The following is a 17,520-nucleotide window of genomic DNA, read 5'->3' on the forward strand; positions in this document are numbered from 1 at the left end:
TTTATTTTTCGAGGGAAGGTTAGTTTCTTAATTTTGTAATTTTTGAGCAGTTTAAAAGTTTAAAAAGTTTGGAAGGAAACTCACACGGGACCTACAAAGCTGCAAAATCTTAGTTCTACCGAGAGCTCATGGACCTGAAAGGTTAACCCTGTGTTTTTCTGTCCACAGATGTTCCCTGACCTGTGGAGTGTTTCCAACATTTAATGAACAATTTCAGATCCAGCATCTGCTGCATTTCGCTTTTTATTTTACCGCAGTGTCCTCGCTTCTATTAACAAAAGTCAAAAATAAATTGTAGCTACTGGAAAATGGGTTTTATTGTCACTGTCAGCATTGGTGGTTCAGGGGTAGAATTCTTGCCTGCCACGCGGGAGACCCGGGTTCGATTCCTGGCCAATGCAGGTTAAAATTTTTAACAATTTATTTCAGAGCAAACACATCACATGAAACATTAATAATACATTAGCTGTTCCTGTGTAACTGGATCAAGGGAATGAATGGCCTCCACCTGTTCCTGTGTAACAGGCTTGAGGGGCTGAATGTCCTCCTGTTCCATTGTAACAGGCTCGAGGGGCTGAATGGCCTCCTGTTCCAGTGTAACAGGCTTGAGGGGCTGAATGGCCTCCTCCTGTTCCTGTGCAACATGCTCGAGGGGCTGAATGGCCTCCTCCTGTTCCTGTGTAACATGCTCGAGGGGCTGAATGGCCTCCTCCTGTGTAACAGGCTCGAGGGGCTGAATGGCTTCCAGTGTAACGGGCTCGAGGGACTGAATGGCCTCCTCCTGTTCCTGTTTGACAGGCTCAAGGGGCTGAATGGCCTCCTCCTGTTCCTGTTTGACAGGCTCGATGGGCTGAATGGCCTCCTCCTGTTCCGGTTTGACAGGCTCGAGGGGCTGAATGGCCTCCCCCTGTTCCTGTTCGACAGGCTCAAGGGGCTGAATGGTCTCCTCCTGTCCCGGTTTGACAGGCTCGAGGGGCTGAATGGACTCCTCCTGTTCCGGTTTGACAGGCTAGAGGGACTGAATGGCCTCCTCCTGTTCCGGTTTGACAGGCTCGAGGGGCTGAATGGCCTCCTCCTGTTCCTGTTCGGCAGGCTCAAGGGGCTGAATGGCCTCCTCCTGTTCCGGTTTGACAGGTTCGAGGGGCTGAATGGCCTCCTCCTGTTCCGGTTTGACAGGCTCGAGGGGCTGAATGGCCTCCTCCTGTTCCTGTTCGACAGGCTCAAGGGGCTGAATGGTCTCCTCCTGTCCCGGTTTGACAGGTTCGAGGGGCTGAATGGCTTCCAGTGTAACGGGCTAGAGGGACTGAATGGCCTCCTCCTGTTCCTGTTTGACAGGCTCAAGGGGCTGAATGGCCTCCTCCTGTTCCTGTTTGACAGGCTCGATGGGCTGAATGGCCTCCTCCTGTTCCGGTTTGACAGGCTCGAGGGGCTGAATGGCCTCCCCCTGTTCCTGTTCGACAGGCTCAAGGGGCTGAATGGTCTCCTCCTGTCCCGGTTTGACAGGTTCGAGGGGCTGAATGGCCTCCTCCTGTTCCGGTTTGACAGGCTCGAGGGGCTGAATGGACTCCTCCTGTCCCGGTTTGACAGGCTCGAGGGGCTGAATGGACTCCTCCTGTTCCGGTTTGACAGGCTAGAGGGACTGAATGGCCTCCTCCTGTTCCGGTTTGACAGGCTCGAGGGGCTGAATGGCCTCCTCCTGTTCCTGTTCGACAGGCTCAAGGGGCTGAATGGCCTCCTCCTGTTCCGGTTTGACAGGCTCGAGGGGCTGAATGGCCTCCTCCTGTTCCTGTTCGACAGGCTCAAGGGGCTGAATGGCCTCCTCCTGTTCCTATTGAACCATGTTTCAGGCACTAATGTGGCTGATGTTCCGATTGTGCCCTCTGCTGTCCCGGCGCAGAAAGAAACACAGTGCCCGTGTATAAAACCCAAAGTCCTTGTACTTTCTTTCTTTCTTTGAATCTTTCTTTCATTTCTTCCTTTTCTGTGCCATATGCTCCTTAGTCTATTGTTGCTTAGTGATATATGTGTTCATATTTGCCGGTTTCAGCATGTTCATTGCTTCTGCTGCTTTGAATTGTGTCGAAAAAGTGAACTGAATTTCTCCACATGTGTGAAGCATCCTCGTGTTCGAAGCTGTTTTGGTTTCAATCAAACAAACGCACAGATTACTCGAACTCGCTGAGACTTTCCTGGCCAGTATTTGTTTCTTGCTTCCTTGCATTTGGAAAGGCCCAGGCTTCATCCCCGGCCTGTGCTGAGGGAGCTGACCTGAGCCTGGACAGCGGTTACAATTGGTGTCTGTGGCCCTGTGTTAGGGAGAGGGTGAATGAGCCTGGCTTCTTGTCCACTCGCCCTGCTGGCTATGGGCAATGGCTGAGCAGAGGACCAGTTGTGATGGGTTTCAGCAGGAGGGGAGAGGTGGAGAAGGGAAGTTGTAAAGATAAAGAAAGGGCCTCCCAGCTGTTACAGCTGCTGCTGCCCACAGTAGGCAGTTTGGACAGTGGGTTACCACAGCCCATGACACACACGAGCCAATCCAGCCTCCTCGTGGACTGCCTTCACTTACACTTCTCCTTTTTAAGATGAAACTGTCATTTCATTCATGTGATGTCTAAACCACATCCCCTCTGATTGTCATTTCAAAACCATTGCACTTACAGTCTCAGCTCAACATCGGCAAACCCCAGCAGCAAGCAGGTGAGATTTACAATCTCTTAATGATCAATGACCTTTCACAGGAACGTGTCAAATCAGTGCTATGTTGTTAAAGTCAACACAGGATGTCAAGGTCTTAGAGAGGGTGCAGAGGAGATTTACCAGAATGGTACCAGGGATGAGGGAATTCAATTATGTGGAGAGACTGGAGAAGCTGGGATTGTTCTCCTTAGAGCAGAGAGGGTTAAGAGGAGATTTGATAGAGATGTTCAAAATTATGAATAGTTTTGATAGCATAAATAAGAAGAAAGTGTTTCCCTGGCAGAAGTTTCGGTAACCAGAGGACGCAGATTTATGGTGATTGGCAAAAGAACCAGAGGTGAGATGAGGAAACATTTTTTTTAAGCAGCAAGTTGTTGTGATCTGGAATGCGCTGCCTGAAAGGGCGGTGGAAGCAGATTCAATAGTGACTTTCAAAAGGCAGTTGAATAAATACTTGAAGGAAAAACATTATAGGGCTATGGGGAAAGGGCAGGTGAATGAAATTAATTGCAGAGCTCTTTCAAAGCACCGGCGCAGGGCTATGGGGAGAGAGTGGGGCACTGGGATTTATTTGGGATTGATACAGGTCTATGGGGTGTGAGTGGGGCAGTGTGATTAGTTTGGGATTGATTCACGGCTATGGGGTGAGAGCGGGGCAGTGGGATTAGTTTGTGATTGATACAGGTCTATGGGGTGTGAGCGGGGCAGTGGAATTAGTTTGGGATTGATTCAGGGCTATGGGGTGAGAGCGGGGCAGTGGGATTAGTTTGTGATTGATACAGGTCTATGGGGTGTGAGCGGGGCAGTGGGATTAGTTTGGGATTGATTCAGGGCTATGGGGTGAGAGTGGGGCAGTGGGATTAGTTTGTGATTGATACAGGTCTATGGGGTGTGAGCGGGGCAATGGGATTAGTTTGGGGATTGATACAGGGCTATGGGGAGATAGCGGGTCAGTGGGATTAGTTTGGGATTGTTACAGGGCTTTGGGGAGAGAGCGGGACAGTGGGATTAGTTTGGGATTGTTACAGGGCTTTGGGGAGAGAGTGGGGCAGTGGGATTAGTTTGCGATTGATACAGGTCTATGGGGAGATAGTGGGTCAGTGGGTTTAGTTTAGTATTGCTGTGGCAAAGACCCAGAATTAACACAGTGGGCCGAATGGTCTCCTCTGCTCTGTAAATATCTATTGTTGGAGACTCCTCGGCAGCTTTTAACACACCATTTGGTGTACATTTCCTCTCCATATTCTTCTCTAAATGTTCACTGACGGTTCCTTCACAGCTACCCAGGCTCCCTGTTTTTCGTGTTAGCAGCAAATGTCGATACGTCTGCCTCCTGTACCCAAGTCCAGATTGTTGAAATGGCAAGAAGGGCAACGGTCGCAGCAGTGATGCAGGGGGGCCAACTCTTTACATCGTCCAGTCAAAAAAACACCCAATAACTACCGCACTCTGCTTCTGCCTTTTAACCAGCTTCCTGGTTTCTAGAACGGTTTCTAGTTGAGTATTAATTTTATCCCATATAAGGACATAGAAACATAGAAACATAGAAGATAGGAGCAGGAGTAGGCCATTCGGCCCCTCGAGCCTGCTCCGCCATTCAATGCGATCATGGCTGATCATCCAAATTCAGTACCCAGTCCCTGTTTTCTCCCCATACCCCTTGATCCCTTTAGCCTTAAGAAATATATCCAACTCCTTCTTGAATATATTTAATGAACTGGCCTCTACTGCCTTCTGTGGTAGAGAATTCCACAGGTTCACCACTCTCTGGGTGAAGAAATTCCTCCTCATCTCAGTCCTAAATGGCTTACCCCTTATCCTTAGACTGTGACCCCTGGTTCTGGAATCCCCGGCCATCGAGAACATCCTTCCTGCATCTGGTCTGTCCAGTCCTGTCAGAATTTTATAAGTTTCAATGAGATCCCCTCTCATTCTTCTAAACTCCAGCGAGTATAAGCCCAATCGACCCAATCTCTCCTCATACGTCATTCCTGCCATCCCAGGTATCAGCCTGGTGAATCTTCGCTGAACTCCTTCCATGGCAAGAACATCCTTCCTCAGATAAGGCGACCAAAACTGCACACAATACTCACGATGTGGTCTCACCAAGGCCCTGTACAACTGCAGCAAGACATCCTTGTTCCTGTACTCAAACCCTCTCGCTACGAAGGCCAACATACCATTTGCCTTCTTAACTGCCTGCTGCACCTGCATGCTTACCTTCAGCGACTGCTGTACAAGGACACCCAGGTCTCATTGCACTTCCCCTTCTCCCAATCTATTGCTATTCAGATAATAATCTGCCTTTCTGTTTTTGACACCAAAGTGGATAACCTCGCATTTATCCACGTTATATTGCATCTGCCATGCTTTTGCCCAATCACCCAACCTGTCCAAATCATACTGGAGTTTCTCGGCATCCTCCTCACAGCACACACGCCCACCCAGCTTTGTGTCATCTGCAAACTTGGAGATATTACATCTAGTTCCCTTGTCTAGATCATTATTATATATTGTGAATAGCTGGGGTCCAAGGACCGATCCATGCGGTGCCCCACTAGTCACTGCCTGCCGCTCGGAAAAAGACCCATTTATTCCAACTCTTTGTCAACTGTCTGCCAACCAGTTCTCTATCCAAGTCAATACCTTGCCCCCAATCCCATGTGCCTTAACTTTACACGCTAATCTCTTATGCGGGACCTTATCGAAAGCCTTTTGAAAGTCCAAATACACCACATCCACTGGTTCTCCCTTATCTATTTTACCAGTTACATCCTCAAAAAATTCCAGTAGATTAGTCAAGCACGATTTACCTTTTGTAAATCCATGTTGACTTTGTCCGATCCTGTCACTGTTTTCCAAGTGCTCTGCTATTACATCTTTTATAATGGACTCTAGCATTTTCCCCACTACTGATGTCAGGCTTACCGGTCTGTAATTCCCATTTTTCTCTCTACCACCTGTTTTGAATAGTGGGGTAACATTAGCTACCCTCCAATCTATGGGTACTGTTCCAGATTCCATTGAATGTTGGAAGATGATCAGCAATGCATCTACTATTTCGAGGGCCACTTCCTTAAGTACCCTAGGATGTAGATTATCAGCCCCTGGGGATTTATCGGCCTTCAATCCCGTCAATTTCCCTAACACCATTTCCCTACAAATACTGATTTCTTTCAGTTCCTCCCTTTCATCAGACCCTATAAGACCATAAGAACATAAGAAATAGGAGCAGGAGTAGGCCAATTGGCCCCTCGAGCCTGCTCCGCCATTCAATAAGATCATGGCTGATCTGATCCTAGCCGCCAATCTACTATCACAGAACCATCTCCTGAATCTAACAGAATTAGACACACGAAATCGGAGCAGGATCAGGCTACACAGCCCCTGGGCCCGCTCCGCTACCCACAGGGCCATGTCCGATCCGAACCTAGACTCATGTCCAAATTCCTGCTCGCTCCCCGTAACCTTTAATTCCCTTTACTTCTAGGAAACTGTCTATTTCTGTTTTGAATTTATGTAATGATGTAGCTTCTACAGCTTTTTGGGGCAGCATATTCCATGGACCTACCACCCTCTGAATGAAGTAGTTCCTCCTCATCTCAGTTTTGAAAGAGCAGCCCCTTATTCTAAGACTATGCCCCCTAGTTCTAGTTTCACCCATCATCGGGAACATCCTCCCCGCATCCACCCGATCAAACCCATTCACAATCTTATATGTTTCAGTAAGATCGCCTCTCATTCTTCTGAACTCCAATGAGTAGAGTCCCAATCTACTCATCCTCTCCTCATATATCCATCCCCTCATCTCCGGGATTAACAGAGTGAACCTTCTTTGTACTGACTCGAGAGCAAGTATGTCTTTTCTTAAGTATGGACACCAAAACTGTATGCAGTATTCCAGGTGCGGTCTCACCAATACCTTGTACAACTGAAGCAATACCTCCCTATTTTTATATTCTATCCCCCTAGCAATGAAAGCCAACATTCCATTGGCCTTCTTAATCACTTGCTGCACCTGCATACTAACCTTTTGAGTTTCATGCGCCAAGACCCCCAGATCCCTTTGTACTTCAGTACTTTCCAGTTTCTTGCCATTAAGATAATAACTTGCTCTACGATTTTTCCTGCCAAAGTGCATAACCTCACACTTTCCAGTATTGTATTCCATCTGCCAAATCTCTGCCCACTTACTTAGCCTGTCTATGTCCCTTTGCAGGTTTTTTATGTCCTCCTCACTCACTACTTTCCCTCCCATCTTAGTATCATCTGCAAACTTTGATATGTTACACTCGGTCCCCTCCTCCAAATCGTTAATATAGATTGTAAAGAGTTGGGGACCCAGCACTGACCCCTGCGGAACACCACTAGTTACTGATTGCCAGTCTGAGAATGAACCATTTATCCCAACTCTCTGCCTTCTGTTAGATAGCCAATCCTCTATCCATGCCAGAATATTACCCCCAATCCCGTGATTTTTTATCTTAAGCAATAATCTTTTGTGTGGCACCTTGTCAAATGCCTTTTGGAAGTCTAAATACACTACGTCCACTGGTTCCCCTTTATCCACCCTATATGTTACTTCCTCAAAGAACTCCAGCAAATTTGTCAAACATGACTTCCCCTTCATAAAACCATGCTGACTTTGTCCTATTAAATTATGATTATCCAAATGTCCTGTTACTGTCTCCTTAATAATGGACTCCAAAATTTTACCTACCACAAACTTTAGGCTAACCGGTCTATAGTTTCCAGCCTTCTGTCTACTGCTCTTTTTAAATAAGGGTGTTACATTAGCAGTTTTCCAGTCTGCCGGGACCTTTGCTGAGTCCAGGGAGTTTTGGAAAATTATTACCAATGCATCCACAATCCCTACCGCCACTTCCCTCAAGACCCTAGGATGTAAGCCATCAGGTCCAGGTGATTTATCCGGCTTGAGTCCCATTATTTTACCGAGTACCACTTCCTTAGTGATTTTGATCGTGTTTAGCTCCTCCTCACCTATAGCCCCCTGTTTGTCCAGTGTTGGGATATTCTTAGTGTCCTCTACTGTAAAGAGTGATACAAAATATTCATTCAGTGTTTTTGCCATCTCCATATTTCCCACCATTAATTTCCCGGTCTCATCCTCTAAGGGACCAACATTTACTTTAGCCACCCTTTTTCTTTTTATATAACTATAAAAACTCTTACTATCTGTTTTATATTTTTTGCTAATTTACTTTCATAATCTATCTTCCCTTTCTTAATCAATCTTTTTGTTATTTTTTGCTGTCTTTTAAAGTTTTCCCAATCCTCTATCCTCCCACTAGATTTGGCTACCTTATATGCCCTTGTTTTTAGTCGAATACTATCCTTAATTTCTTTACTTAGCCACGGATGGCTGTCTTTTCTTTTACACCCTTTTGTTCTCAGTGGAATATATTTTTTTTGGAAGTTGTAAAATAACTCCTTAAATGTACACCACTGATCATGTATCGTCTTACCCTTTAATCTATTTTCCCAATCCACTCTACTCAATTCCGCTCTCATACCTTCATAGTCTCCTTTATTCAAGCTTAGCACGCTTGTTTGAGATCCAACCTTCTCACCCTCTAATTGAATATGGAATTCAACCATGTTATGGTCACTCATTCCAAGGGGATCCTTTACTAGGACATTTTTAATTAATCCTGTCTCGTTACACAGGACCAGATCTAAGGTTGCTTGCCCCCTGGTCGGTTCAGTTGCATACTGCTCAAGAAACCCGTCCCTAATACACTCAATGAACTCATCCTCAAGGCAGCCCTGCCCAATTTGATTTGTCCAATTAATATGATAGTTAAAATCCCCCATAATTATAGATGTTCCCTTATTACAAGCCTCAACTATTTCCTGATTGATACTCCGTCCAACAAAGTTGCAACTGTTCGGAGGCCTATAGACTACGCCCACTAGTGTTTTTTCCCCTTATTATTCCTTACCTCCACCCAAACTGTTCCATTATCCTGATCTTTTGACCCAATATCATTTCTCTGTATTACAGTGGTTCCTTCCTTTATTAACATAGCCACCTCACCTCCCCTTCCTTCCTGCCTGTCCTTCCTGATCGTTAAATAACCTGGTATGTTTAATTACCAGGCATTGTCACCCTGCAGCCATGTTTCTGTAATGGCCACAAGATCATACCCATATGTAGTTATTTGTGCCATTAACTCATCTATTTTGTTACGAATGCTACGTGCATTCAGATAGAGAACTTTCAAATATGTTTTGTGACACTTAGTTCCTGCTTTTGCCCTTTTTATTACTTTACCTTTTACTCCATACCTTCTGCCCCTTCCTGACACGCTCTGGTTTTAATTTCCCCACTGCTACCTAAGTCTATGACCTTCTCTGTTGTCATTTTTATTATTTGCTCTCTCGGAACCTCCCCCCCACTAGTTAGTTTAAAGCTCTCTCTACAGCTCTAGTTATATGATCCGCCAGGACTCTAGTCCCAGCACTGGCCAAGTGAAGCCCGTTCCAACGGAACAGCTCCCTCCTGCCCCAGTACTGGTGCCAGTGTCCCAGGAAGCAAAACCCATTTCTCCCACACCAGTCTTTGAGCCACGCATTTAACTCTCTAATTTTATTTGTCCTAGCCAAATTCGCTCGTGGCTCAGGTAATAATCCAGAGATTATTACCCTTGAGGTTCTGTTTTTTAATTTGACCCCTAGCTGCTCATACTCCTTTAACAGAACCGGCTTCCTAGTCCTATCTTCGTCGTTTGTACCAACATGGACCACGACAACTGGATCCACCCCCTCCCACTGCAAGTTTCTTTCCAGCCCAGAGGAGATGTCCTTAACCCTGGCACCGGGTAGGCAACACAGCCTTCGGGACTCTCGCTCTCGGTTGCAGAGAACTCTATCTATCCCCCTAATAATACTATCCCCTACCACTACAACATTTCTATTTACTCCCCCCTCTTGAATGGCCCCCCGTTTCACGGTGCTGTGGCCAGGTTGCTCATCCTCCCTGCAGTCCCTGCTCCCGTCAGCCGTGGCTCAGTGGGAAGCACCCTTGCCCTGAGTTACTCTTGCTCTCCCCACTCCAGTGACTTGAGCACAAAAATCCAGGCTGACACTCCAATGCAGTACACAGAGTGTGCTGCACTGTCGGAGGCGCCGTCTTTCAGATGAGATGTTAAACCGAGGCCGTGTCTGTCCTCTCAGGTGGGTGTTAAAGATCCTATGGCACTATTTCGAAGAAGAGCAGGAGAGTTCTCCCCTGAGTCCTGGGCCAATACTTATCCCTTAATCAACACAACTAAAACAGATTATCTGGTCATTATCACACTGCTGTTTGTGGGAGCTTGCTGTGCGCAAATTGGCTACCACATTTCCTACATTACAACAGTGACTACACTTCATTGGCGCTAAAGCGTTGGGACGTCCTGAGGTCATGAAAGGCGCTGTAGAAATGCAAGACTTTCTTTTTTCTTTCTCTGGGAGCTCACCCACCACCAATGTTAGGCCGACTGGTCTGTAGTTTTCTGATTTATCCCTTTCACTCTGATTGAAGAGAGTTGTTATATTGGCAACAGCAGGCATGTGGTTCAACTTCCATATCCAAGGCTTACATAGAATTTTACAGCACAGACACAGGCCATTCGGATCGACCGGTCCACGCCAGCGTTTATGCTCCACACGAGCCTCCTCCCACCCTACTTCATCTCGCACTATCACCACATCCTTCCATTCCTTTCTCCCTCAGGTCCTTATCTAGCTTCCCCTCAAATGACATTCGCCTCAATCACTCCTTGTGGTAGCATCTTCCACATTTTCACCACTCTCTGGGTAAAGAAATTGCTCCTGAATTCCCTACTGGATGAATTAGTGACTAACTCATATATATGGCCCACAGTTTTGGTCTGCCCCCACAACTAGAAATATCTTCTCTCTGTCTACCCTATCGAACCCCTTCATAATTTTAAAGACCTCTATCAGGTCATCTCTCAGTCTCTTTTCTAAAGAGCCCCAGCCTGTTTAATCTTTCCTGATAGTTGAAACCTCTCAGTTCTGGTACAAACCTTTTGTGCAGCTTCTCCAGTGCCTCTTTATCCGTTTTGTAATATGGGGACCAGTGCACAGGATGTTTGGAGCATTGTCCTCAAAGCCTATGTTATCTCCTCTCTGTCTTCCCTCAGTATCCGTGAACACAGTCATCAGGGTCTGGGGCCTTTGGCACTTCAATACAAAGAGGAAGCAGATCTTAATGAGAAAGTAGCCGTGGCCTGGGAGAGCCGCAGGTGATGATGGAATGGGCGAGGTATGCAAGAGCGTGAGGTGTTCAGAGGAGTAAGGGGTCTTCAGGGAGCTGGTAATATCTGGACAGAAAGGAGCCTTCCGCATATCACAAATATTAAACATGGGAATGGCTTTTCAGAGTAGTGGAGAACAGAGTATCCATGGCAGCAGGTTAACTGATTTGCTTAATTACTACTAAACTGACAATGTAAACCATCTCTGACTTTACAGGCTGTTCTGGCAGCGACAGAGAAAAAACATCTCACACCCACGGAATTTTTCTTGAGTGAGGTCCTGCAAAACATCTGAACCCTCGGACGGAAGAAGGAGGCTGTGATGTTGAGACTGAGCGTTGACTGGCTGCTGCTTCTCTGTGCCCTCTCCTGCAATGTGTTGGTGCCCACAGTCCCCGGGTACACTTTCAATAACTGCATGCAGGTTGCGAACCACAATGGTACATTTCAGTGCGTCCACCGCTTCCTGACACAGGTCTCTAGTGCCGTGTCCGACCTCCCAGCCAGCACCGTGCACTTGAACATCTCCCACAACTGGCTCACCCAACTGCAAGCGGACAGCTTCCGCAGCCTGTCCAAGCTGCTCACCCTGCGGCTGGATTACAATCGGATTGAGAGTGTTTGCTGCGGTGCGTTCAGTAATCTCACCAGCCTACTGACCCTTAACCTGTCCTACAACAGTATCTCTCGTCTGAACTCTTCGGGCTTCCAAGAACTTGAAAAGTTAGATCAACTCCTGCTCCATCACAACCGCTTAGTCACAGTTGAACCCAAAGCCTTCGCTGCATTGGACAATCTTCAAACACTTGTCTTAAGCTCCAATAAACTCCAGAATTTCTCCCATCTGGTGAGCGCTGTCTCTGGGCTCAGTAATCTGACGCTCCTGGATCTGGGCAACAATCAACTCGCCTCCCTGCAACATCGCACCGCCCTCCCACCCTCCCTCCGAAACCTCTCCCTCTCTAACAACTCTCTCACAACATTTGACTGCCAACGGAACTTCCTCAACAACATTCTCAGGTTGGATCTGTCCAATAACAAACTCTCCGATGCTTTGGAATTTTCTAAAGTTGACCTGAGGAACATCTCGTGTTTGATCATCAAGAACAACCCCTTAAATGTCACCGAGTTTCTCAAATCTGCAAACCTGGATCTACAGAATGTTCAATACTCTGGGTTAAGGCTGCACAACCAGAGTCAGCTGTCCAACCTGTGCCACTATCTGGGTCTCAGGACTATGAAGAGCCTGGTCCTGCAGAACAATCAGATCTTATTCCTCCCTGCCCATTCCCTATCCCAGTGCCCACCCATCACCAGCTGGGATTTATCACACAATCTCCTCACATCTGTGGAGTGCTTTGAATTTGCATCGAAAAGAAAGCTAGTTGTTTCTTTCATTATCGAGCACAACAGAATCATCAAGTTACCTTCCTGTTACAAGGATGGGAAGGCAGTCGCGGTGTTTCCCAAGCTGTCGCTCCTAACCTTTCGCTACAACAGGATTTTCACCATTTATAGTCACGCCTTCTCTTATGCTCCCCATCTCCGGACCCTAAAGCTGAACATTAACAACATTGCTGTCATCAACAAGGCTGCCTTTTCTAACCTCACCAACTTGCAGGAGCTCCGACTCGACAACAACCTCATAACTGACATCTATGAACACACCTTCAGCAACCTTGGGAGTCTCAGGAATCACAATCTCAGAAACAACAGGATCTCAATTGTTTTCAGCAAGGTGTTTGCAAATCTCAATAACCTGAACACATTGGACCTGGGAGGGAACAAAATTCGAAGCCTCACCAGCCAGTCTTTCTGTGGATTACACAACCTGACCAAGCTTTATCTCGATAGGAACTGTATAACCCGTATCAGCAGGGAGATCTTCGACATCCTCCCATCATTAGGAGTGTTGGACTTGGACAGTAACCGGATCAGATACAACACTGGCCTGATTGCAGCATCTCCCTTTGTTAACCTCACAAAGCTCTACATTCTCAAACTACAAGCCCAGCAACCCTACGGCATCAACATTATTCCTCCAAAGTTTTTCAATGGCCTCATCTCTTTAAGAGACCTGTATATAGGAGAGAATAAAATGTCACTGTCCAAAGATGGATTTGAAGACCTGATCAATTTGAGAATCCTCTCCATGCCCGATGCTTGCAATGGGATCCACGGTCTGAATCCAGGGATCTTCAAGAATCTCCAGAGTCTAGAGAGACACAACCTTGAAAATGTCGGCCTCCAATCCATGTCTCTTGACGTCTTTGGAAACCTTTCCAACCTCAGGACATTGTTCTTGGGGAAAAATGCCATTCAGATCATCAATAGCACGGTTGTGGAACACCTGCCCTCCCTGACCTACCTGGATCTACGGAAGAACCCGTTCCCCTGCACCTGTGACATCAGTTGGTTCCAAAACTGGTCCCTGTCCAACCCCAGGGTGCAGGTTATCTATTTTTACAACCAAACATGTGCAGATCGGCCAACTGAATACTTGTATAAGTTTGATGCTCGCGTTTGTTACTTGGACATTGGGCAGATCATGTTCCATATAACTGTGCCGGTCTTGATCTTGTTCATGTTCATCCCTATATTCTACAGCAAAGGGTACTGGCACATCAAGTATGGGTTTTATATTTTCCGATCGTGGTTGAATGACCACAGAGGGAGAGGAGAGAGTCAGCAGTCCTACAGGTATGATGCATTTATCTCCTATAATTCTCAGGACGAAGACTGGGTTCTGCAAGAGTTGGTGCCAAACCTGGAAACGAGAGGACCTCAAAGCTTCAAACTCTGCCTCCACCACAGAGATTTTGAGCTGGGCAAATATATCATCGACAACATCGTGGACAGCATCTACCAGAGCAGGAAGACCATCTGTGTGATGAGCCGCAACTACCTGTACAGCGAGTGGTGCTCCATGGAACTGCAGCTAGCGAGCTACAGGCTCTTCCACGAGCTGAAAGATATCATCATCCTGATCTTCTTGGAGAAGATTCCAGATGCTGAACTCTCAACCTACCACAAGATGAGAAAGGTCATGAAAAAGAAGACCTACATCCAGTGGCCATCAGACATTGAAGCTCAAAAATTGTTTTGGGTCAAAGTGAGAGAAGCGATTAAAGGCTCCAACTGGGCCAAGGAGGGGAATCCCGCTGCTGAAAGTTAAGCTTCAAGGCCTAGAAATCCGCAGTCTTACCGCAGGCCCTTAAGGCCCGATTCGGGGAAACATGGTGGCTGCCGCACTTCCCATGTGTTTTGGAGTTCGCCGCTCAACTTACCGCCCTGTGTTAATTGCGAACAACTCCCCCAGTGGCTGCAGAATGGCCAGTGGAAGGCTGCTGACTTTCAGTGGGGGAGACTGCAAATGGCCTTGCAGGACGACCTCGAGCAGCTCTGGCCCTAGAAGGCCTGGCTGTAGACTGCACCACCTCGGCATGGGCGGCAGCAGCCTAGGCTGGCTGACAGGCAGCGGCAAGGGCAATGGTAGAGTGGCAGAGGTGGGAGTAGGAATGCTGTCATCCTGAGAGAGGGCAGCAGGTTCCTGCTCACCAGATCCACTGCCACTCTCCCCAGGTGGTGACTCAACATTCCTAGCAATCTGTTGGTGGCCAGATGGTGGGGTGGCTGTGACACCCTGCAAGCCCCGTTCGACACTGGTAAACCCAGCCATGGTGGCAGCAGTCTGAGCTTGGGTGGCAGCAAACTGAGGCTGCAGGAGAGCACTCTGATACAGCGTGATCTTACAAGTGGCGCTCCAAATGGAATGACAATGTGGCGCTGCTGCACCAAAGAACCTTCCCTTTAAGTAGTGGAGAAAGCCGAGGCCTAACATGACTTGCAGTCAGACTGCACCCGATATTGGCCCATCTGTTGAGCGGTAAAGCAATGAGCAGCGGGTTTAGTGCTCAGATCAGCACTATAATCATGTAAAAGAGCACTCAGCATGAATTTTGCGTGCTACTTAGGCCACTGTATCCAGACGCAGCTAAGTAACGCTGGGCCACGACTCCGTCCATTTTCAGGCCATATCCGATTTCTTGGCCCGTGTTCCTCAAAGCCCCTTTGGTTCTAATGGCAGGGCACCCACTCATCTCAGAACCCGCTGCCACGAACTTCCATCTACCTGTGACACAGTCAATTCAATTCAAATCGCTTTATTGGCATGACAAGGTACATCTTATGTTACATAGAAGATAGGAGCAGGAGTAGGCCATTCGGCCCTTCGTGCCTGCTCCGCCATTTAATGAGATCATGGCTGATCCTTTAATTCAGTATCCCGTCCCCGCCTTCTCTCCGTAACCCTTAACCCCTTTTGCCCGTAGAAATATATCTAATTCCCTCTTAAATATATTTAATGAGCTGGCGTACACTGCCCTCTGTGGCAATGAGTTCCACAGGTTCACCACTCTCTGAGTGAAGAAATTCCCCCTCATCTCTGTCCTAAATGGTTTAGCCCTTATCCTTAAATTATGTCCTCTAGTTCTGTTCTCACCCGCCAAGGGAAACATTCCTTCTGCATCCAGTCTGTCTAGACCTGTCAGAATTTTATACACTTCTATGAGGTCCCCTCTCAATCTTCTAAACTCCAGTGTGTACATCCCTAAACTACATAGTCTCTCCTCATAGGTCATTCCCGCCATTCCTGGTATCAGCCTGGTGAATCGCCGCTGCACCCCCTCCATGGCAAGAACATCCTTCCTCAGATGAGGCGACCAAAACTGTACACAGTACTCGAGGTGTGGTCTCACCAGTGCCCTGTACAGCTGCAGCAAGGTATCCCTGTTCCTGTATTCTAACCCTTTTGCTATGAAGGCCAGCATACCGTTTGCCTTCTTGACCGCCTGTTGCACCTGCATGCTCGCCTTCAGTGACTGGTGTACAAGAACACCCAGGTCTCTCTGTACTTCCCCCTCTCCCAATCTATTGCCATTTAAATAATAATTTGCCCTCCCGTTCCTGCACCCAAGGTGGATAACTTCGCACTTGTCCACATTATAGTGCATCTGCCATTTATCCGCCCAATCGCCCAGTCTGTCCAAATCGCTCTGGAGCTTCCTGGTCTCTTCCTCTGAGCCCACCCCACCTCCTAGTTTAGTGTCGTCTGCAAATTTGGAAATGCTGCATCCGACTCCCTGATCCAGGTCATTAATGTAAATTGTGAACAGCTGGGGGCCCAGGACAGATCCCTGTGGTACCCCACTTGTTACTGCCTGCCATTCAGAAAATGAGCCGTTTATTCCAACTCTCTGTTTTCTATCTGACAGCCAGTTCCCTATCCACGCCAAAACTTTCCCCTTTATCCCATGAGCCTCAATTTTCCATGCTAATCTTTTATGTGGGACCTTATCGAAGGCCTTTTGGAAGTCCAGGTACACCACATCTACTGGCTCTCCCCCATCTATTCTACCAGTTACTCCCTCAAAAAATTCCAATAGATTAGTCAAGCACGATTTACCCTTTGTAAATCCATGTTGACTCTGTCCTATCCTGTCCCCATTTGCTAAGTGCTCCGCTATTTCATCCTTAATGATGGACTCCAGCATTTTGCCCACAACTGATGTAAGGCTTACAGGTCTGTAATTACCTGCTTTTTCCCTACCCCCCTTTTTGAATAGTGGGGTAACGTTAGCTACCCTCCAATCCATCGGCACTGTTCCCGAGTCTAATGAATTCTGAAAAATCATCCTTAGTGCATCCGCTATCTCTAGGGCCACCTCCTTCAGTACCCTAGGATGCATGTTATCAGGCCCTGGGGATTTGTCCACCTTCAATCCCTTTAGCTTCCTTAACACCATATCCTTAGAGATATTGATTTGCGTCAGTTCCTCCTTTGCCAATGTCCCTATTTTTCCCGATATCCCAGGGAGGTTTTTTGTGTCTTCCTTCATAAAGACTGACCCAAAGTATGCATTTAGTTGATCTGCCATTTCCTTATTTCCCATTATATATTCCCCCGTATCTGACTGCAATGGACCAACTTTGGTTTTCACCAGTCTTTTCCTTTTGATATATTTATAAAAGCTTTTGGAGTTAGTTTTTATATTTTCCGCCAGCTTGTTTTCGTAAGCTATTTTGCCCCTCTTGATCATGCCCTTTGCCCTCCTTTGCTCTATCTTAAACTGTTCCCAATCTTCCGCTCTGGCGCTTTTTTTGGCTATTTTATACGCCCTATCTTTGGATTTTATGCTGTCTCTAATTTCCCCTGTTATCCACGGTTGAGTCACCTTTTTAGATTTCCTTTTATGCCAGATTGGTATAAACAATTTTTGCAATTTTGTCATTCTATCTTTAAATGTTTGCCATTGTTTATCTACCTCCAGTCCTCTCAGGAACGTTGTCCAATCAGACCTACTCAGTTCCCGTCTCATGGCATCATAATTCCCCTTGTTTAAATTCAGGACCTTAGTCTCTGAGTCAATTTCTTCGCTCTCCATTTCGAGTGAGAAATCGATCATGTTATGATCGCTCTGACCCAACGGTCCCCGTACAACAAGATTACTGATTAGTCCCTTCTCATTGCACAGTACCC

The 17,520-nt window shown here is 47.0% G+C and overlaps 1 protein-coding gene across 1 annotated transcript; it reads left to right on the forward strand.

Annotated features, from left to right (window-relative positions):
* The first annotated feature begins 11,304 nt into the window (after positions 1 to 11,304).
* On the forward strand, positions 11,305 to 14,458 carry LOC147085545 (uncharacterized). The gene has a single exon (XM_085979108.1). The coding sequence runs from the start codon at positions 11,305 to 11,307 to the stop codon at positions 14,155 to 14,157; it is 2,853 nt and encodes a 950-aa protein (XP_085835234.1). The 3' UTR covers positions 14,158 to 14,458.
* The last annotated feature ends 3,062 nt before the right edge of the window (positions 14,459 to 17,520 follow it).

Source organism: Somniosus microcephalus, unplaced genomic scaffold (genome assembly GCF_052327205.1).
Source record: "Somniosus microcephalus isolate GS21.2 unplaced genomic scaffold, FLI_Smic_1.0 unresolved_chr8, whole genome shotgun sequence".
In the NCBI taxonomy this organism is placed as follows: Eukaryota; Metazoa; Chordata; class Chondrichthyes; order Squaliformes; family Somniosidae; genus Somniosus; species Somniosus microcephalus.

Excerpts from the sequence above, each read along its gene's own strand:
- LOC147085545 (XM_085979108.1), top strand. The coding sequence starts at position 11,305 with ATGTTGAGACTGAGCGTTGACTGGCTGCTGCTTCTCTGTGCCCTCTCC.